This window comes from Electrona antarctica (assembly GCF_951216825.1).
Source record: "Electrona antarctica genome assembly, chromosome: 21".
Taxonomy (NCBI): Eukaryota; Metazoa; Chordata; class Actinopteri; order Myctophiformes; family Myctophidae; genus Electrona; species Electrona antarctica.
Genome location: NC_136802.1, coordinates 23,614,429 through 23,637,830, shown reverse-complemented (window position 1 = coordinate 23,637,830; position 23,402 = coordinate 23,614,429). Strand labels below are relative to the sequence as shown.

The 23,402-nt window shown below is 41.7% G+C and overlaps 1 protein-coding gene across 2 annotated transcripts; it reads right to left on the bottom strand.

Annotated features, from left to right (window-relative positions):
- Nucleotides 1-530: 530 nt before the first annotated feature.
- Nucleotides 531-22,787, bottom strand: gba2 (glucosidase, beta (bile acid) 2). 2 transcript variants are annotated; one of them, XM_079491619.1, is made up of 18 exons: nucleotides 22,201-22,787; nucleotides 21,580-21,789; nucleotides 15,438-15,529; nucleotides 15,215-15,330; nucleotides 11,804-12,022; nucleotides 10,551-10,790; nucleotides 9,937-10,039; nucleotides 9,514-9,667; nucleotides 8,855-8,980; nucleotides 7,724-7,908; nucleotides 6,992-7,096; nucleotides 6,730-6,837; nucleotides 6,407-6,558; nucleotides 5,261-5,367; nucleotides 3,926-4,068; nucleotides 3,301-3,416; nucleotides 2,083-2,274; nucleotides 531-1,778 (listed from the first exon to the last, which is right to left on the bottom strand). In XM_079491619.1, exons 2-18 carry the CDS (start codon nucleotides 21,765-21,767, stop codon nucleotides 1,542-1,544), a joined length of 2,583 nt encoding a protein of 860 aa, XP_079347745.1. In that variant the 5' UTR covers nucleotides 21,768-21,789; nucleotides 22,201-22,787; the 3' UTR covers nucleotides 531-1,541. The 2 variants fall into 2 exon arrangements, with proteins under 2 accessions (XP_079347745.1, XP_079347744.1); XM_079491618.1 differs by having other exon boundaries at nucleotides 21,580-21,792; nucleotides 22,201-22,786.
- Between the last annotated feature and the right edge of the window lie 615 nt (nucleotides 22,788-23,402).

Sequence of the window (23,402 nt, the reverse complement as noted above, 5' to 3'; positions counted from 1 at the left end):
GGGAGTTGCACCACTCAGTTCACACAGGTGTGATTTTTAACTGTATTGTGGCTCCTTCAAGCGTAAGATTTAAAATGGCTCTGTTGCTGCTTAAAATGTAATTAATCCAAAATGAAATAACTTGTCACGCACTGAGTGACAGACACCATTCAGTGGACACTGTGCTACCCAGTTGATGGCTTGTGCTGTCCACTCACACTAGGTGGCATGACTGGATAGCGTTGCTGTTGGGCAGCCTTGTATCTGTACCTTTGTTTTTGAGTGGTGCAAACCACTCCAACAACTGGCTTTGTTAGTACCCGTGTGTTTGTGTACCTGTCCCTCAAAAGAATGAGCATGGTTACTATGGTCACTGACATTACGTCAGACCACAGCTGATCAGGCTATATAAGACCTTGCACCACTCAGTTCACACGGGTGTGATTTTTAATACAACAGTGCTATTTTCACTACTTTAAAAGTTCCACAATTTTGTATCACTCCTCAAAACATACCTATTTCAGTAGTTCTTCCACATAATAAAATGTAAATAACAATTGTTTTTTATTTATATTTATTTACTATCATTGTCCTCAACAATATTGGATTGTATAAAACATTAAATGTCCCTGCTACATGAATATGGATAACTGTAAATGTGCACAAAGGCACCAAATGCAAAGTAAATGAAAAAGTACATGTCAGATTTGATTTTAAACTACACATCACATAGAAGTCAGTAAAGCATTCACATTGGAAAAACGATCTTCAAATTAATTGATGTCTTTTCAAGCTTCTATGTTCTAAAACCACAAATAATCCAAATCTCAGTCAGTTTACTAGATGACCCAAGGTGGGACCTTGTCCTTGATCCTTCAAGTCCAAGATAAACATTCCGTTTCAGTTTCATGATAATAACGATTATGTGAGCTGCTACAGTAATAGACAATAGTCGTTCTCAAAAAAAATTCATTCACTTTTGAATAATATGCAAGCATTACAATTGATGTGGACAGTTATAATTGATGTGGACAGTGTTAAGAAACAATGTACTTAACTGAAGCACTGTGGCTGTGCATAACACAAACAGACGTTTATACTTGATAAAACATGAGATCAATGACAATTACCAATACATCTAGCTATGATATTGATCCGGTCTTGGCAATCCACTCCACATTTGCCAGCATCAATCCGATAACATCCACAATTCAACTGTCAAATTAGCCTCAGCTTTGACTTGAGCCTCATATGACTAACACTATAGGGTTGGATAAGCCAGAGAACTACTAATTCAATGTCTGTAGCCCGTCACAGGTGCAATGCAAGATGGAGGGTTTGAGCTAGAAGCTGAGGGAGACCACATGAGGTCAACTTTTGTCTGGGTCAGTTCCCTTGTGGTCATCACTCCACTCTGGTCTATAGGCTTGGGCTCAAGCTCCATTCACTTTCTGTTATTAAAGCTCATTTAGACTTTGTCATTCAACCTTGTCATTAGCTGAAAATCTGTTATTTTCAGCAGGCGACGCCAACACACCATTACAATAAAGTATAAATTAGCCTTAATCGTGTCCCTGTTCCCCATCAGCGATCCCAGTCTGATTCTGTTTGGTTTGGTCTTTGTGTGAAGAGTCCAGGGCAAGCTGGATAGCCCAGACACTGAGTGGTCTCATGTAAGCCAGGGAGCGATAGATGCCCTTTTCACAGTATGCTTCGGGTGTTTGGAAGGCCATGCCAAGTCTCTCCCACACGGTCCGATAGCAACCCTCCGCTGTGCGAAGTCCTTCCTCCAGCATGCCCTGAGAGGACAAACAGTCATTGGCGAGAGCTTAGACCAAACTTCAAAACACCAATGTTATAGTTTTCATCTTACAAAGTACACTGAACACTGCAGTTCCATTTTAGTTCCACAGTCAGGAGTAGCTCACACATGTACAACACGTAACAACATCAAGCAAGAGTAACATAACAGGTAACAAACAAACATCAAGCCACAGAAACATAACAGGACATTTCACTTAATTCAGTAAACGTTAACCTTTTTTTTAAAATAGGAAACACCTATTCATGAATTGCCAATATTCAGACAAGCATAAAACTTGCCTCATAGATCATGGTGGCTGCCAATCCGTACACCACTCCGATCCAGACCTCATCTGATTGGACACTGGAATGGTCAGGCACTCCTTCAGGACGCATGCCGTTGACAGCCCCCATCTGGCCTCCAGCGAAACTCATCACATTCAAGTCAAAGACAGACTTCAGTGCACTGCGAATCTTCTCCTTGGGAAAAGCCTTGGGACGGAGGAAGTAAATGTTGGGACCTTTTGAAAAGAATAACTCCTGACATTGTCTATATAGCGCAATAAGCATGCATTATAAGACCGTAAGAACACAGCAGATCTAACAACCTGCCAATGTTGTGCCTGTAGACAGGCTAGTTTTGCTCATTTTGTGCGACACCATCATGCAACTACCGGTAAGTATAAAACAGCGTCTAAGTGGTTAACCACTTAACCCATTTAGGACGGGAATCCCTTTTGGGGTTCTTGTTGCTATGTACAGTATACCCTATTTGAAATTTTTGAATGAATATTTGTTTTGTTTTTCTTCAGAAAACTCAGGTCAGGCTTTAGAAGGCGATTTTAAAATAGACCTCAGTCCTGTATACTTCCACAAAAGGGGTCTATCTATACATAACATGGCCCCTTACTTTATTCAAAATGCTAATTCATTCTTGGCCGGAGGTAGTCGGGACTCGGGATACACAGAGGCTCTCCGCATCCTTACCGTGTGCACGCTAGCAGAGAAGCGCACTCAACTCTTTGCCAAGAAGTTGTAAAAACTTCTGAAATTGCCCCCCCCAGGAAGGTGATCTCTTGTTGCCAAAAAAGGAATGCAAACACACTGGACATTCCAATTTGCAACTTGTTTTGTGGTGGCTCCTCATATAACCCAGATGATGCATGGCTTCCACTGTTATCACAGACAGGACAGGATTATGAGTCCTCGCTGTCACAGGAGCAGAGACTAGAGCAGGGCATGCGAGTGTCTGGGATCACACATCCCTTGTTAGCGCTGAAGCAGTATTGTTGCCATTAGCATCAATTATCTTTCTTTATCTGTAACTGCATTTAATGTAGCATGTCTGTGAATAAGAGCACAACATTTTCTACATTTGAGTCGCTGTACTTTGAATCTGTTGCACGCTGATTTGTAGCATGTCATCTCCACTGAACGGAACATCAGCATGTGCTCTCTCATGATGACATGTTAGCCCATATTTATTAAACATGTGTTACGGATATCTAGATAACTGACCTGGAACTCCCCTTCACCCAGTCCGGAGGCCCTCAGGAACCAGTGTCCAGCACACTGGTCTGACATGACGCTGTTAGACAGGTCTCTCCCACTGCTGTCATAGTTGTAGTACTTGCCTGAAAATATAAGCAAATTAGAATATTTTATACCTGGTATAGACCTGATGCAAACTATACATTGTTATACCTTCCAATCCGGATGCTACCTCTGTGTGTCATTGGTTGTTGCTATTCATGTAGCAAATTCTTATTTTTAATAATATTTTCAGAAACCTTAGGTTAGGTTTTAGAAGGCGTTTTTTTTGTAATCAGCCTCAGGTCTAAATGGGTTAAGTCTAAAAGAGTTTAAAAATATACTTTAAAGAAAACACATAAGCCCTATTTTTTTTCTTTTAATTATGATTGATCATTTAAGTCTAAGAAAGTTGTAGAGTAGGTTCAATTGAACACAATGAGGAAGGTCCTTAAGACCTTAGTCAGGACAAGCATGCATGTTTGTCCTGATGAAGGTCTAAGGACTGAAATGTTGTTTGGTAAATAACAAGTCCTACACAGTGCGCAGGATTGTCTCTAAAAGCAATTCAACAACAGGGGGAAAGAAAAGCTAGATTTACTCATGAACTTACCATTCCACAGCAGTTTGTCATAAGCAGCACTGCCTCTGTCCAGTATGTCTCTGAAGCGCTGGTAGGCTGCCTCGTCCTCCATCAGTTTAGCCATCTTGCACATCACACACACCGATGCCAACCACAGACCTCCACAGTATGCACTGACACACAAAAGACTAATCACATAAACTTGAAATCACTGCCAACAGGTGGCACCACACTACAGTAACAATGGAGAGTGCAGAGAAGTATATAAAACCATAGACATATAAACGCCCCTTTCCAGCTCTGGAGCGTATGTGCTCAAGGGAGGGCAAAACTTTCCTGAGATTCCTTGCGAAGCACCGCGGAAGCATGAGCGTGCGTCACAGAGCGCATGTTCAGGTCTGTAAGTCCCGGAAAAGATGCGTTGTGATTGGCCAGTAATCACTTGAGTGGTAGCGTGACGTGACGTGCCTTCCACACTTCCGGCGTACTTCCTTCCCCAGTGTAAATTCTTCCGCCCCTCCTTCAACACACATGGCTCCAACTAACAGCAGTGGCCAATGAGGCATCTGTGTTTTTAATATCTATGTATAAAACAGCTGGAGAAATCTAATTCAGCCAGCTGAATGAAAACGTAAGTCATTTTCTTCAATAGGTATATCCGAGAAAAGGATACAGCCTCTGTCAGTCTAAACTTTGCCGTATATGTAATGGGAGAGGGTTAGATTCGCAGCTTTGAACCATCTGCATCTACACTCGTCTATCTGAGCTCTAGGATTCTCCAAAATCAGGATCGGTCCCACAAATCTGGCATGGGCTCCAACATAAGGTCAATGCGTGCAAGTACATGTAGGGTGGGGGTCCGTGTCCACGCACTCTCCAGGGCTATAAACAGGAGGTGGCTTGAGAAAGGCTTTTGATATAACCTTTGAACACAGGCTCAGCTCCCTGCATAGAGCCAGACAAACACGTTACAAATAACACATAACTCATCATGGAGCAAGACCTTTTCCTGCATTTCTTTTCTTTTTTGTCACTGTGGAAAAAACTTGAGTCATTCTTCTTTCATTTAGCCTCTCTCTGTCTCTCTCTCTCTCTATCGCTCCATAAACCATAATTCACATACGGTATGTGAATTATGGGTTTTAAGGCTAATTTTGTTGTGTCAGTGCTACCGTTTGAGTGAGTTATCGTGTTTAAAGTGGACAGCATTAAGTGGCTAATGTTATTTCTTATATAGTGTGTATCAGTATTATCCTTCACAACACTGAGATGTTTAGTTAGTCTGAGGGTCAGGTTGGGTAAAATGTACAGTACATGCCTCTGTCCAGTTCTGTTGTTCATACAGAATCCCTCTTTAAACCTCACCTGGGTCCAGTAACAGTCCAGCCATCATACGTCTGGTCAGGGTAGCCCGAGTTCTCTATTAGTCCGTCACCGTCCGTGTCAAATTTCATCTCTGACTCCATCACAGCCTGGAGGAACAACCACAACAAGGAAGCCAATAAGAACAGGTACAGTATCTGTCTGTCTGTCTGTCTGTCTGTCTGTCTGTCTGTCTGTCTGTCTGTCTGTCTGTCTGTCTGTCTGACTGACTGACTGACTGACTGACTGACTGACTGACTCTCTCTCACACACACACACACACACACACACACACACACACACACACACACACACACACACACACACACACACACACACACACACACACACACACAATTATTATTATTATTTATAATGTTCCGTTTACAGCCACGCTAGCTGTGGGGCTCCAAGGATACCTGTCAAACAACACATCCCCAGTGAGATATCTCTCTTCTAAAGCTGCGTTCAGACCTGAATATATATAGTCGCCTCAGTTCGTCCCGTTTGAACCGTGCCAGGTCGCGCCGCACCCGTTCGCGCAATTCTCGTCTTTGCATTGACGTTGTATGTAATCGCACCACTCAAACCATCCAAGGACCACCTTAACCCATTCAGGCCTGACGTCGAAATGTAAAAAAAAAAAAGTTTTCTAAATCATGACAATTTTCTGAAAGATTTGAGGCACATTTTAACGATTTTTCAAAAATAGCAGACCTACAAGTTCATAGCGCGCCACTCGGTGGAGCGCTATGAGCTTGTAGATCTGCTATTTTTCAATAGCTAAAGCATAACATAATGCTAACACCAAAAGGTTCCCGCCGAAAATGGGTTAAAGATTGACATGGAATTTGCTGGAGGATGAAGCCTACTAAATGGCCTCACAAAAAGCAGTGGTTCTCAACATTTTCAGATCATATCTTTTTTTAAGCACTTGCAATGTAGGAGTTGAGGCAATCAATTTTGTTTGACTCGGTTCCACAGAAAATGTTTGTCTATTTCTTATATAATTTGACAATTTTGGCAATGTTTGACCAGTTGTTATAGTATAGTTTGATTAGGTTGATTTGGTATCGTATTTTTCTTTGGGTATTAAAAAGGTCCTAAAGGTCCTAAAAATGTTGAACATTACTGTTCAGTTCATCCCACCTGACAGATAGGCCACATGTCTTTGAGGTACTGGGAGTCTTGGGTGAGATGGAAGTCCCTGTAGACCTGGAGGACAAATTTCAGGTTCAGGTCTTTCCAGTCTGCAGTGTCATGGATGAGGTAAGCATTGACCCTCTGCCATGGCTCATCATCTGAGGAAAGGAGCACAGGTATGTTCTCAAAAGACAACTTTATTCAAATGTATTTCATGTTTAGTCTGCCTTTGAAGTAGACAGCTAATGACATTCTTTGTAAACTTTCTGTAGTGAATAATTCCATTACTAAGTTAATAGTGGTGCTTTACGAACTGCATACTCTCATACCTGGGTCTCCTATGTCATGAGGAACCACATTTTTGGCCTTGACGGAAGAATAGCGGCCACTCATCAGATGAAGCCTCTCAGTGGGATCAAGCTGAACGACGCTGCCGGCTTGGTAACAGAAGGAGGATAGAATGTCGTTTTAAAAATGCCAAGATTCAGTCAAAACCAAGAACCTGTCACTGCAAACCCATTTCTCAGATTCTGATTCAAATAATAGCATATTTAACGTATCAAACCATTGAGAAGACAGCCTCCCACTCACCAATGTCATACTGTAGGCTCAAGGCCAGTTTGGGCCACAGCATGATGAGTGCAAAGGATGCGTAGAAGTGCACGTCATACGTGTTGTACATCCTGTACTCCTGACCTGAGAAGCAAGACATATTGCCATCAGTATAGGGGATCAAACTTGACCATAAACATTCAGCAAGCATTCAACCAACAATTGACATATATACTTGTTTCAAATTGGTTGGATATGCCGTTTTATTAAGGCCGTCCCATATTTGTTGATTAATCAGTTGGTTTTGGTCTTAGTCAATCAACCAAGACTTTGTAGTTGATTAACCATGTTTGTATTTTTTCTTTAATTGAACCCGTCTAACTTCCAGTGGGCAGCAACCATTGTGAAATCACCATTAGAATGTTCAGTTATCAACCTCACCAACATGACATGGCTGGTCTCTGCATTAAATCAGCTATTGCTGTAGGGTGGGGGTAGGGAACTGTGATGGGACATTGTGCATTTGTTTGTTTAACTGTATGTAATGTGTTTTTTTGTTATTATATATTTTTTTAAATTGGTTTTGTATTTATGGACATTTCCTGATGTTTCTTCGAATATTTTGTTTAGTATTTGTGCTGCCATGGGGTTGTGGGGGGAAGAATATAGGTGAATAATTGCTTTGAAAATACTATGTTGTAAAGAAAAATCAATAAACATATGTTAAAAAAAAAAATAATAATCAGCTATTGCTAATGTCTTGCCACTCACCCTCTAGGTAGGCAAAGCGTCCATACTCCTTGACGATGGAAGGCTGGGCAGGCAGACCCCCATCCTCGCTTCGTACCCCTCCACTCACATCAATGTCCTCTGGGAGCTCCGTCCACACCGTCCCTCCGTCCACCACAAAGTACAGCTCATTGAACAGGGCCGACTTATACCAGGAGGGGAGAGAGCTACGGTACCAAAGAACATTTACAAACAAAAAGGTGAAAAGAGCTACTAAAGTGATACTACAGAGATAGATATCTCAACAATTTTGAAAATCTTTGTAGAAACAATGGCAGTGGAAGTTAATTATTGATGCCTTCCTCGTCGACAGGAATTGGAAACTCACACTTTTAATGTCACGAACAACGGTGAGATGAATCAATAAAGATAAATACACAAATCACCAATCATGGTGTGGTTTAATGTTTGCAAGCATTCGAAAACACCTCGCAAGAGTGTCCATCTGTACTCCATATATATTAGAAAGTTACATTGTTTATAGACAGGGACTGCTGTTATCTTGTCTTCATAAACACCTGGTTTTACCAGGTCCAGCATATACGAATGCCATATGTGGCTTACTATAAGAATCGTTACCTTGGCTGCACAGTAGCCTCAACAGAATGGAGTGCTCTGCCACTAAGCACAAATAAGATAACTAAGAGAGAACCAAGTAATGCGGACATGGCTTGTCTGCAAAGTCAACATAATGAGAAACGAAACGAAACGATAACCGTATACTGTATTTGTGTATTACTACTACTAATGTACAACTACTGTAGTAAGTAGCAAGTAGCAGCATCGGTTTTGATATTAATAATCTCCGTCCTTTTGATCAATCTGGGCGTTACTAATTGATAGGGCGGAGAACTCCGTCCTGTGCGCTCAGGGTGTTAACAAGGCATTTGGCTAGTTGGACTTTTAAGATGCCCGGTATGCTTTTAACCTTTTAGCAGTATACTTGACCACGAAATGCATGAATTGTTCTTATTTTAGTCCTTTTATATACTTATGCATTATTTTATTTTATTCTTCTTCTCTTGATGTAGCACTTTGAGATTTGTTTTAAATGTAAAGTGCGTTATAAATAAAATGGATTATTATTATTATTAATTTTCCATCATGGCATACCTGTCCTGTAGTATGGGCCTCTGCCACTCCTCGATGCTTCTCTCCCATTGTCTGTAGTGTGTCAAGGCGTAGTGACTGAGTGAGGGAGACACGTCCCCCTGTGTCCCAAAGTAACGCGTGTATCTCCTGTGAATAGAAGTGTGAGAAGCTGAGGCTAATGTTGTCATGATACTAGCGCAGTGTTTTTACACTCTGGTTGGTAGCTGGTATTAGATATTAATCACTCCAAGGAACAGCAATGTCCCTACAGTATCCCTATGTCCCTATGTTTAGAGTACCAACAGGGGGCACTGTTGCACCACTCACTTCGGACTGGTCTGATTTTGTATAAAAGAAAGAGGTATCCGTTAAACTATTATCACTGAACGGTTTTGTTCAGGTTGTTGTGCATTGCGTGGCGAGTGCTCTATGGTCATTAGGCAAGTGTCCAATTACATCACACCAACTTACACCAAATACGTTCAGTCTTATTTGCCAAGTGCTCTTATTCGCAAAATGTCGGCAGTAGAGTTAACACTGCAGGGCAATGAGTAATTGTTTTGCAACAAGTCGTGTTGCAACAACATGTCATAAATCATCTACATAAATGGTATTGCCCACATTTGTACATAATTTAACTAAGTCAGCCTTGCACTTTGGTGACTTCTACTGAAGGCTACCTGACGTGCACGCGTTCCCTGGAACCGAAGGTGATCTTGGGCATGTCCCAAGCTAGGCTGAACTCCAGGGCATTGTGACCCTGAGCAGGTACAGAGCAAGAGGTAGCCAGGGCTGCTGCCACCGTCTCTCCCTTAGGGGTGGGCGGGCTGGAGCCTGGGGTTAGCAGAAACAGGAAGGTATTAGGGGTGCAACAGAACAAATCAATTTCATTGATTATAAAATACAATCAATTTAAAATTAAATGTTTTTTTAAATAGTGAAATAGTGTTCATGTTAGATTATATTACAGCTACACTGTGTTCCAACTCCAACAAATACAAAATAAATAATAACCCTATTATGCTTAGTTGATCACAGGATTAGAATTAACTTCTGTTCACATATCCATGTCCATTCTGTGCCTTCTGTCATTGGACACTGACCGGTAGGTGAGTCCAGCCGTCCATCTTTGATAAGGTCACTCCACAGGCTTCCACAGGTTCCCTTTGGACTGAATGCTGTCTGGTGACTGATCTCCCGGTCAGGCTGTTAAGACACACGCAAGCACACACGCACACCCACAACCATCAGTAGTCAGCACAATACATTAATCAGCCTAATGCTTAATGAGCTCTAAGCTCTTTAGAAATATCTGAATCTATAGATTCTAATTCTCAAGGTAATTCCACAGGAAAGCTGCAATGTGATGGCATTCTTGTATTTTCAAATCTACACAAGCAACTAAGCCAATGTCCAACTAGCCTGAAAGTACCCGAGATTTTCTTGGCATAGAGGGGTGGATCAAACTAGTGCTGGAAACGGACGCCAGCATTGGTTCACCAACCGCCTGCCCTTCCCCGCCTACAAACCCCCCTCCCCGGTAGAACACAGCGAAGAACACCAACGTCACCAAATTTGGAGCGACGCCCCTCTGCACTCTGACTGGTTAGGGAAATAAAACACACCCACTCCTATGCCACATTTCCTGGATCGTTCGCCCAGGGTTTTCTTTTCTTTTAAAAACATAAAGCTTGGGCCCGCGAGGCTAATGTCTAACCTGTTCTCGTGCTGCCACGCACAGAGTGTAAGGGTTCACTGGAGGGCAGTGGTGCAGCAAGACCCCGGACACGGCTTCCCCCTCCTTCTCTAGGTGGAATGGTTCGTTCCAATGCCCCCCTCCCTTGTCGTCCTTGTGGCCCGACCCGTTGACCATGGTGAACATGATGGACACGTCCAGAGCATAGTCGTTGCTGTTCTCTATGTCCCACACAAACACTGCCACTGGGAGGCTGGAGTCCTGAGGGAGGGGGTGAGAGAGAGAAGGAAAGATAGACAGACCAACAGAGAGACAGACAGAGAAAGAGTGAGAGAGAGAGAGAGACAGGCAGAGAGAGAGAGATATAAGCAAGAGAGAAAGTGTGAGATGACTTTCTTCTTCAATCTTTATATGCAGAATTTACAAAATAGTAAAAAAATAATAATAATAATATAAGCCGTAAATTGTGCAGGGTCAGACAAACTACTATACACCTGTGATTCTGTGAAGCTTTTTAGGATGGGTTTTGTACTATTTGTAGAAGACCAAAAGATGTTGGAAGTGTAAGGGAGGGAAAAGCAAAACAAGCAAAACAAATGCATGCCTTTTGGGAATGTCCTGAGGTTTTACCCTTTTGGAAAGAGGTACTGAGGAAACGTTGAGAATGGTACATGACAAAGATTAACAGAATTCTGTCTTCTGGGAGATAGCACACTTTTGCCACAAGGAGTCACCATGTAATGCACACTGCAGACAGGCTGATATTGAAAATTACACCTGTGTGAAGTGAGTGGTGCAACTCCGTGTGGGGCCCCCAGGAAGGCGCCCAGGGGGGCGGCCCGGTACCAGCGAGCTGCCCCGCGTCCGAAACGGTCCGCCGTTCATCAAATTATAAAACAAATCACACCCGTGTGAAGTGAGGGGCACTCTTATCATCGTACATCATCTCACTCCGGGCAATCAGAAATGCGTCCTCACCTTCGTCTACAATGATTGTGTTACGCAATGTTTGTGTTTACACACACACACACCATAGGACATGGTGGCTGGACATAGGAGCACCCCTCAAAAATAAGATATTTCTTTTGGGGTGAAGGCCAATGTTAGAATAGTTTCACTATATGCAAGACAAGACAATATGGATTGAAAAGAACAGCCTTGCTAAACCCTCGAGCACAACACCAAATGAAGAAAGGCAAACAATCAATCCAGAATGGGGTCAGTGGGATACGTTTTACTTGGCTGGAATGTGCATTTTCTTTTACGTGCGTTACCTGATAGTCGTGTGGGATGACGGGGGAAACCTGTCTGCAGGTCAGGGTGACATTCTGTCCGGGCAGGTGGTATACGGTCCAGGCGCGGGGGTACAGGGCGTGGTAGAAGGCGTACTCGCCACAGTAGCCCCAGTTCCAGCCCTGCAGCGCGGGGGGGCGCTCCACCGACAGCACCTGTTGGTAGACCGTCTGACCGCCGCGGCGTAGGCACACCGTGAACTAGAGAGAGATGGAGGATGCGTGAGTAGAATCTGTTGACCAGTGTTCATTTGCAGCGTGCAATTTGTAAAAGGAATGTCCTTAAAGCTGCTATAAGCAATAATATGTCAAAATAGTCATTGCGACCGGGTTTTTTTCGACCAATGACAAAGCTTCTAGGAACATCTTTGAATGCAGATTGCGGCCCCAAGATGTGTCACAGAGACTACATTTTTTGGGGGAGTGTTCTACGCATTGCTGGCTGTCTGAATAACAAAACAATAAAAAGGTCATTAGAATTTGGACATATTATTGCTTATAGCAGCTTTAACACACTCTCAACCACAAATAATGGAAATGGCTGAGCTACATGCTTACAACGTGTAGCATTGTGTTGCATCGTGATGTTGTTGTGAGCTTGTATAAGCAATTAATTAAGCAAATCTTTTTCTTCTTCAATTCTTTTTAACGCTAATGCAGTTAACATACATTTGTAATTACATGTTGCAATTTGCAACATACTGTGTAACTTTCTCAATTGAACAAGAGCAATTTTTCATATAAGCTTTCACATCACTGATTCACTGGTATATGTTTCACAATAACCATTCCTCGTAAATGTGTTTTTGATAACTTCTCGTCTAGCAAACATATTAGACCAAAAGGAAATGCTTGTCTTTAGAAGAAGGCAAATAGGAATGATTTCCTCTCCATCTCCCCAGCAAATCAAACCCTGTGCGTTGGTTGGGTTAAAGCAAACAGATGTGACATACGTATGGCTCTTTGCCTCTTTGTTATGTGTTTTTTGGGTTTTAGCAACAATGTGACAGTGACAGATATGTCTATTTGTATGCATCGGTTGGGTAAGGGTTGTAAATTTACAACACAACCAACCATACAAATAGACATATGTCTACATGTTTGCAGTTCGTATAGTCCCACTGGCTTGACAGTCAGCTTTTCCCCCCTCCCAGCCTTACAAATTGCACAAAATGTACACTGAGAATTTGACTGTGTACACGTTTTCATTGTTTATAAGTGTGCATTGTCCCTGCGGTTGTAAAGACATGACACGGACACAGTAGCTTTGTCTATCTTGACTGAATGGGTGTCATTTTGTTTGTAGATTCAAATGAGGTCTGAAAAGCATCCCGGATCCATGTAGCCAAACATGTAGCCAAACATCATGGGCTGTCCACACCAAGCCCTAACTGTAACTATATGTATAGTTTTCATTTTTAAAGTCGTTCTAACTCAAATGGATGCCATTTGAGTCCACCACAACTATAACGACAACAGTGGTGAATAATGCAGATGGTGATACAGTAACTCATGGATTAAAGCTAAATAAAATGTCACAACTGAAAATGTTTGTCCTAATGCGATTTGTAAAACGGTGTGAAAGGAGCCTCCTGACACACACTAGTGCTGTTTCCTAAACAATTAACACAAATTATGTAAAATGATGAGGTTTTAGTAATATTGTTCCATACTGCAAATCAGGTGCAGAAATCACAGACTGAGGCTTTGACCTTTGATGCTTCTGAATAGTCATGCACGATATAATCAACAGCATATCGGCCATAAAAATGCCATATCGGTATCGGATCGGTTTCAAAACAATCCAGATTATATTCATAAAAATGCCATATCGGTCTCAAAATAATCCAGATTATTTTCACAAATTACGCAATAATAATGTGACTGTGAATGGCTGGGTTTCCCAAAGGAAATATGCATAGTGAGTGGGCGTGTGGTTCTTCTCAACAACACCCCCTTTCACTGTGAACATAGATATTCCGTGCATAGATGTGCCACGCAATGGTAGGCCTGGCCCGGTCAATAAAAGAATGCTGAATTAACTAGCTTGTATTGGTAACTTTGACTGCACAATAGCCTCCCATTTAACCTCCTTGTATAGGCCTATATTTATTAACCCACAATCGAATGATATTCCATTTAATTCACTTGCACAATGGGACAGTAGTGTTTTCATATAGACCTACATTTACCTTGCCGACATCACAAATTGAATGTAATAATATCTCTTCACTCTTAAAAAATCACACCCGTGTGAACTGAGTGGTGTAAGGTATAGCCTGTCTGACGTAATGAAATCATGTCTGACGTAATGAAATCACACCCGGGTGAACAGGGTGAACATAGCAACCATGCTCATTTTTTCTGCACTAACAAAGCCAGTTGTAGGAAATCACACCCGGGTGAACAGGGTGAACATAGCAACCATGCTCATTTTTTCTGCACAACAAAGCCAGTTGTAGGAGTGGTTTACACCACTCAAAAAAGAGGCTAAAGAGGCTTTAGGGAAACAGGTTTGCTTCTAAACGTATTCATGCAATGAGGACAGGTATGGCTGTGCTCTAGTCTCGGTTGTCTATTTCTATGTTGTTGTTTAACAGTGTTTCCCAAAAAAGGACATAGTGTCTGATTGGCTACCATGCAGCCAATTAGGCTGTGTTCAAGCTACGTGCAACACACAATTTCTTTGGGAAACGCAGCCATTGGCTTTGTACTCGCAGAGCAGCCATTCTGCCTGTCTCTGTTGCTTTTGTTTTGTGAATTTCTAATGTTTGAAGGCAGAAGAGGATTTTTTTCAAAAGTCTCTAGTACCCCTTAGTCTAGACTCTAGAACAAAAGCCAAATCAAATACGATGTCAAATATTAAGTAAAAATAAAATATTTATTGATTGAATACTTTATTAACAGGCTCTGGTATCAGCAGATATGACCCTGCAAATAATTGGAGATCGGATATCGGTCATAATTTCATAATCGTGCACCCCTACTTCTGAACATAAAATTAACACTGCTAGTTTGACCACTTCAAATGCTCTAATCTTAAACTAATCTGAAATCTAATCCGAAAATAGCCCATCTACAAGCTCTCAATGCAGACATGCTATTTTTGCGGTGCAACATGCTTCCATAGAAGACTTGCATGGCTTGTATGAAATTCAAATGACTGAAATCAGTCGTGCCGAATAAGAACGTTAATCCATTTGTATCGCTATAATTACAGTGCTTTGTGTCGACGGGCAAAATATTTCTAGAGGGAATCAGAAGGTTCCGGCTCCTTCTGGCATGTCAAAGTGTCATTGAGCAAGACCCCTAACTGCTCCCAATGAGCAGATTGTAATGCACATGGAGGAGAAAGGAGAAAGGCGCAAAATAAATGCATAATTTACTACATACCTGGTTAGCTATGACGGTTTTGTAGTGGTACATTCCTGGGTTCATTTGCCATCTGCAGAACTCCCCCCTCCAACCTCTGGTGATGGTGCCTCCCCCAATGCCTCCAAGGGGAGCACCTGCATAGTTGTACCAAAGAAAAAGTACAGGACTGAACAAATAATGGACTTTATGCATTCAAAGACTAGACTATGTGATGTGTGATGACTTGTCTAAAAACACCTACCATATATCTGACGCAAAGGCAACGCACGGAACATATCAATGAAGGGAGCCTTCTTTTCCACTTGGGTCTTCTTATACCACCATTTCAGATACCTGGCACAAAACAGACACAGTGACACAGATGATCTGATTACTTTGTTCTTTGGGTAACTTGTTCTAACAAGTTACAAATGTTTGATACTTTTTTCACTACATTGGAGAGGACCCAAACTGATAAGACACAATCACTGAACAAAACAAGGTTTAACACTTCACACAGAGACTGAATGACAGAGACTAGACACTCCACACAAACTAGTGTGCAGTGGTTCCCACACTTTTTAACTAGAGACCCCAAAAATAAATTTGACGTCTCCCCAGGACCCAAACTAGTGAAAATAGCTGATCAGCTTGTAGATCGGCCATTTTCACTACTTCTTAAAAGTAATTTCCCCCCTCTCATTCATTGTCTTCACCAGGCCGAAGGCATGGGGAGAGAGTATGTTTTGCAGTCCGTCCGTGTGTGTGCGCGCGTGTGTGTCCGTCCGTCTGTTACCAGCTAATCTCCAGCACCGTTAACCCGGTCGATGTCAAATTTTGCACACACACTCCCTGGATGCCAACGATGAACCCCAAATTTTCCAGAACAGCCTGTTACAGCGCCACCAGGAGGCCGACTTTTGAAAAACACATTTTTTGATATTACTCCTCCAGATTCTGTCCAAAAATCCCGCAAATCGTTACATACCATCTCTATAGTCATGTGTTCAAGACGGATCTGTCCGATATTTCAGATTCCATCCCAATTGGCTAACATTGTCTTTCAAAGTTTGCAGGATTGGCCTGTTTTGAACAAATCATGAACGGAGCGTGCAATTTACGTGAAATCATTCACAGACTTTCCTACTAGGCTGAGGAATATATCCCACCCTTTTCACATTGGCGTGTTATAGCGCCACCAACAGGTGGATTTTTGCTAAACACATTTTTTGGAACAAAATGCCTCAAATCATCCAATTGCCATCCAAGGCCACAACCTGACCTGCCCTGGTGGAGACCTGTGCCCCAAGGGGCACTTTTTCTAGTTTTTGTTATGGAATTATTTTTGAAAAAAATGTTTGTGGGGGCTTTCTTTTTTGTTATGATCAGCACTTTATTTGCACTTTATTTTACAAATAGACAGAAAAAACAAACACAAGCGACAACAACAGAATACAAGTACGCATGTATGAGCACAAAAACATAATGTAAAACAAGGATAGACAAGATAAACAGAGAAAAATAAAACAAAAAAAATAAATTTAGTTTAGTTTACACGACCAAACACACAGCAGAGTGACCCACCGTTTGGGAAACACTGAACTATTTCACACAAAGAGTGAACGACAGACTAGAAACTGGACATTCCGACAACATTTACCCTTGTACTTCCGGTTAGAGACTAAAGTTGCGTTCAGACTTGGATGGTTAGAGCGGCGTGATTACATACAAAGTCAATGCAAAGACGAGAAGTTGCGAGAGCGCCACAAACAGACGTGGCGTGACCTGGCACAGCACAAACGGGACGAACCGAGGCGAATATTTAAATTAAAGTCTGAACCAGTGTTGTTTTGGCAGCAAATTTAGATTTTAGTTTAGTCAGTCTCTGGAATAAAACTTAATTTAGTTTTAGTCACAGTTTAGTCATCTGAAATGTTTTAGTGTTAGTCTAGTTTTAGTCGACTAAATGTCATAAGATTTTAGTCGACTAAATCTACAGTTGATTTAGTCGACTAAAATGTATTTTGGCTGGCCTTGATGGTGTCGTAATGGCTGATTTTACACTTAGACGCGTTGTGTGCTTGTAGATCTGCTATTTCAGCATGCAAGCAAGTGTAAAATATCTTACAGTATACTGGATCTCTTGTGCACTAGTAGTCCCTTGCAAACATTTTAGTATAGTTTTTATTTGTTGACGAAATTGTCAATTTACTATATATTATATATTACTTACTTTTAGTCATCATAGCTTAGTTTTCATGTAGTTTCCATTTAGTTTGTCAGTGAAAAAGGATAGTCGACGAACATTTTTCGTCATAGTTTGTCGACGAAATCAACACTGGTCTGAACGCACCTTTAAAGGGGAAAGCTAGGATTTATCTCCTCGTGAGAAGGAGATACAAATGGTAACGAGGTTTGAAGCTAATTGGTCATGTGCTGGTTACAATTAGGGATGCTCTTATTACTTTTATGGGCTAACTGACATTGCAAATTAACACATAATGTGGCATCACACAGATATATGCGCTTTGAAAGCAAGCTCTCTTCTCTAACCTCTTCATCTGTCTATTCATACACTAGAAATGCAGCCACAGCTGTTTAAATGCATTCAGCACTCTGAACTGCCAGCAGCGACACCACACACACACACACACACACACACACACACACACACACACACACACACACACACACACACACACACACACACACACACACACACACACACACACACACACACACACACACACACACACACACACACACACACACACACACACACACACACACACACACACACACACACACACACACACAGAAAGAGAGAGAGACAAGGGGGAATCTGTGGGACTGCTAGATAAAGGCAGGAATTGTTTCTCGTGCTGCGTGGGGTCAAAGTGGCACATCCAGTGGAGTGAGTGGACGGGTGCGTGTTTGTGTGCAGTGTGCACATGTCACAAAGACTACCACACTATGGTCTTTACGTGAACTAATGATCAGGGTGCGCTGCTATCGTGCCAACACAATGCATCGTTCTTCTGGGTGAGGTCTGAACCTAATAGGCTGCCTTATCTGCCATTGGTGCCAAGATAGAAAGACACATTAACTTTTATTGATCCCACAGGGGAAATTCAGTTGCCGATGGCAGTACAGCTGTAATAAAACACAGAGCAGATACAGGAGGGAAAGAAAGGAACAGTATCAATACAGTTTCAGTACAGTAGAGACATACAGGATCGTAATCGAAATGCCATGAAGAGGGACAGCAATGGATTCTTTTTGTATTTTTGATTGACTAATTCAAGTAGACTAACATACAGGCTGCAGTGCCAGTAATAACCTTTACAGTACAAGCTGACGTACATAACCAGTCGAATGCGGGGAGCATATGGCACACATCAACTGCAACACTGATGCAGATAATGTATGCACAGAAAGTGCAATTCGATTACAGTTTGGACATAGGTTACATGTTACTTTCCTCTCTCTTGATTTCCCGTGTCTGACAAGAAACTTTCTGTAAAAGTAATATTTTTAAACAAAAGTATAAAAAGAGAGCTGCGTTTATCTTTATGTTACGTTGCAGTAGTAACAATGCAATGGTTTTGTGTCACTGGCATGGGAAAGTTCGGTCACAGAGGCATACCACTGTGGCCAACCACTCCAGCTTTATTATAGGGGATCAAGAGATGATTGGGATTGCTTTTGACCATGTGTTGTTTGAAGCTGTGCCAAGTAAACCATTTATCTCTGGACAGAGCCATTGCTCTTGTTTGAATCTTTCAATATCTTCCAGATATTCAAGATCAACTTCAAGATGTAATGTGCTTATTACATCGTAGTAGTCTTGTCTCACTGGCTGCGACCATGAATGCTACGGACGTTGTACAGTACTTAGTCTGTCAGCTCAACAGGGTGTGGAATATGGAGGGTTTCCTCTAGAAATGTTTGTAGCTGTGGGAGTAGTTCCAGTTCTCACTCAGTCCTGGTTTTAGGTTGGCTTCTCTCTCTCACTCACTATCAACTGCACAAATTGTGGCATGACTTACAATTTAAGTTACTAAATAAAGATATTAAAAGGTATGTGGTATAACTAGTACTGATATAATAGTGTGTAGAATCAAATGTTACAGGCGCATACAGAGTTGCTTGTGGAATCATTTTGTGCAGTCACCTTAATGTGGGAGGATGTTTAGTTAGTTTAAAAAGAACATTTTATCCTAAGTTCTGCAGACACAGAGTGACACTCCTTTTCAACTCTTTCTTGGTTCAAGGTCTCTTCTTTTTCATCCAAAAGTCTAAAGAGGCAAGTTGACCGTGAAAACGTAATATTCAAAGAAAGGAAATTCGTAGTTCATTCTACTTGGTTTTCTCAATGCAAAGCCATATCTGTCCATATCCTACTACAATTGTGGGACAGATATTGTAAGTTATTATTAATTTATTAAGACAGATATGGGCTGCAACAATCGACTATTTTCTTAGTGATTATTCTAGCAATTACTTTTTAGATTAATCGAATAATAGTGAAGCGCAGTTTTATCTTTTATTGTGAAAGAATTGTAATCGATTATGTAGTTCGATTAACTGTTGCATGCCTTTGCGGTCCATTTATGCTACTGAATTTATGTAGAAAGTATTTTCTGTCCATGTATTAATTGTGTACACTACATAGTACATACATAACTTCCATTTGAAAGTCATCTCTAGATATCACAAAGTCCTCAAGCCTAGAAATAATTACTAATAATTGGACACAATACATCTCCAGGATATAACTGAAAAGCAAGTTTAGTTTCCCCAGAAGGCCTTGAACATGAAAAAAAGCTTACATTTCCTATCACACACCATTCCATTATGCACTCCTTTAACGTTCGCCATACAACCCCTCGCCCCCAAAGGAAACATAATTCTATTTTTGTTTAATAATCAATTAAATTCATTAGTTTGATTAAATGTTGCAGCTCTAGCGACGAAAATGATTTATCTAACTCCATCTTGTTATGACTGTTTGTTTTTAGATCACATTTTTTAAAGTGATAGCATGGGCTCCATCGATGTAGCCGAGTCACTGGTTAAATCTTTAGGCCTCTGACTGGTAGTAGGCCAACTACTGATGCATTGACAATGTCATTCACAATATCATTGCTGTACTGTAGCACCACTAACTCAACTCCATCTACCATGACAATGATTAACAAGTATTGCCATGGTGATGACTGACTGACTGTGGAATCTTTTGAGGTAATCTGTTGATGTTGATAGAGCCACACCTTTGAAGTTTGAACAAACTATTTACTCTGGTGTTATTGGGTTCCACAGGGATAAGCTCTGAAGTCTGCCATGTATATTATATTATATTATATATGATTTATTAATATGTAATGAACCCTATAGGTACAGTCCAGCCAGGTGACAGTTCACAAAGCCATGCTGCTGAAAGGGCTCACACCAAATTACACAACCACACACAGTGGATTTGTTCAGTTAATGTGAAACAATAATGAGAATAAATTATTAGAAAAACTCTGGTACAGAGAGGAACTCTCTGGTACAGAGAGCATCCCATCCTGTGAAGGCCTAATCACTTATCGCTAGCATTATGACCCAGGCTCCACAGCCAAACAGTACAAGTAGTCCTAAAGCAGCCACCTGCTAGATTATTTTGTCTGACTGTTTCCATAAACATCATTTATATGCTGGCGTAGTATGACAGTGTCGCTATACAGTTTCACTTTCAATAGAAACACAACTTGATACATTCTACTGTATGCCTCTGCCATCAAACTGAATTGTGAAGATGTTATGACAACTGAGATAGAGAATGTTCATGTTGGCTGCATGCCAAAGGTAAATTCTAAGCCTATATGAGTACTTCCTGTTTGGATCATTTCTCATCCAAAACTCAAAAGAGTTGTAGGGGTGTGGGTAGATAGTAGCCTGTATTAGTTCAAAAGTAAATAAAAGGTTTACAAACAGCAGTTGTGTTCCCTGACACATGTGTATAGCTAGTTCAAGTGTAAGAAAAGAAAAACAAGTTTTGGGGGCATATTGTGTCAGACTCGCATACAGCAGAGGTAGGATTACATTCCACACCTGCTCTCAGGTGTGGGCTGAGACCTTAGAGTATACTCTAAGGCTGAGACACATGACACTACTAGCGGCAAAAGCCCCAACTCACCAGCTCCTCTTCCATGGTAACATTGGCTATAGTAACCACTTAAACCCTATACTTGGTTGACTGGAGTTTTCCAAGGCTCTACAACACTATAGTGCCTTTTCTGTTTTCATGCTACATTACATATATCTTTGCTGCAGTGCAAATGTTTGTCCCCCCCATCAGAATACAGATGCTAAGTGGTTAACAGTCAACAGACAGCCCTGGTGTGAATGTCTGCCATTACCTGAGTCCAAGGCCAATGTGCTCCAGGATGTTGGACAGGGAGACATCTTTTGCTTGAAAGGGCTTTCTCTTCTCTTTGAACTCGTGCGCCAGGCAGATTCTCCATCCCTCCTTCGGTACGTGATAGCCAGGTTCTTTGGACACATACGCGCTCATGAGGTCTGCGGTTGATTTCTCACCCCAATCCATGGTGTCTTCTTCAATAGGGCACCTGCTAAAGGAATGGTTCAAACTTCAAACCTACTGTTTTCTGTCACTGCAGGCAGCAAGTCGCAAATACGGTACCTGTTCTAAACACTAACTGTAGGCTAGCTATTATGCAAAAATGTAAGTGCTATCTGTATACGCCCTGTATGAGTTATTGTCTAAATCACCCACTGGACTATTCCACTTGCCGAACAGCACTCGAAAAACTAGCTTTGAATACCTGTGGAGCAGGTGTGTGCAGGCAAAGTGTTCTTACTTCAAGGAGGCAATACCGTACTATAGCCTAAAGGCAATTGCCATACTAATAGAAAAGGTCCACATAAGCATTTAACGTGTAGAATTTATCATTTTGAATGTGCCTCCATGCTGAACGTTGGATAACCCTGCTTATTGTAACTTTAAAGAAAACACAAACCCTTTGCAATAAGTCCTTTTTCGTGGGTGACATATGGTCTGTCAGATCTGTAGAGATCTTGGTTGGTGTCAGCAGCAACAGGAGAAACAGAGTGAAGTCTCCAAGCATCTGCAGATCAAGCCTGTCGGAACCAGAACCAGTAGCAGTCGGTGAGATGATCTCAGAACCTTAAGACACCTAGGCTGTTGCCGCTGTTAATATGCAGAGCCCCGCCAACAGAACCGGGGCAACGGTCATGTAACATTAGCTACACCGAGCCCAGCCCAGTGCTAATGCTGCCGGGTCCGGGTGAGAAGAGCATCACGTCACGTCCCAGTGCGAGCAACATCAGTGGCAACTGGCAACAACAATGTCTACCCAGAGAACACGGTCAACTGTCGCTTAACTGTCATTAAAGTGTCATTCTGCACCATGCATCAGATGTCACAGGTCCTTTTGGAGGCTGCTAGCAGAGCGGTCAATATGCAAACAGTTCCCCGTACAAACCAAACCAGAGCTTCTCTTGCTGCGAGGCCGAACCAACATGCACTGGAAACATGGGGGGGTCAGCCATAGTCGCCGCTCAAATTTGACTTCGAATTGCAACGGTTCTGGGTGATATTATTGCTTGAAACACATAGCACTGAAGTACAAAGTAGAGGCTGCGACAGATGTACACAATGCATGTAATTAATGTGGTCTCTGTCAAATGTACCCGAGTGAGTGAGGATATTCCCCCATTTTACAGCTTTCATCGTAGAGTCCGTTACGTCACATTATGCCACGGGCGTGATTCCTTGCGTGATTCAAGGAAACAAGAGCCAGAGAGTTGCGCCATTGAGGGGTCAGAAAACAGCGCTCGAGCGCTGTTCATGCAGCCCTGGAGTGTGACAAGCTGGAGTTTGAAATACATTGTTTTCAACGAGGGCAGCGTAAATATCAGCAATTTTAGGATGATGTGATGTGTGCAACATGACTACTGTTTTAATGTATTGCACAGTGACAACTAAAGTCTCTGTAACGTTTATGTTGTACTATTACCAAAAATCACACACGTGTGAACTGTGAAGTGAGGGGCGCTCTTATCATCTTACAACATCAATTACAACATGTTTGTTTAAGCAACGGGTGCACTGCTAATGTTTGTTTTAGTCCTCAACACAAACATTACATTTCTCTTTATTGTCTATGGCGTTTTCTTAAACAAGCATCGTTGAAAAACA

Coding starts and splice junctions, on each gene's coding strand:
- gba2 (XM_079491619.1), bottom strand. CDS start 21,767: ATGGATTGGGGTGAGAAATCAACCGCAGACCTCATGAGCGCGTATGTG. Junction 10,791..11,803: donor TCATCCCACACGACTATCAG/GTAACGCACGTA, acceptor CCCCTCCCTCAG/GACTCCAGCCTCCCAGTGGC. Junction 2,275..3,300: donor TGGGTGAAGGGGAGTTCCAG/GTCAGTTATCTA, acceptor CTCCGTCCCAAG/GCTTTTCCCAAGGAGAAGAT.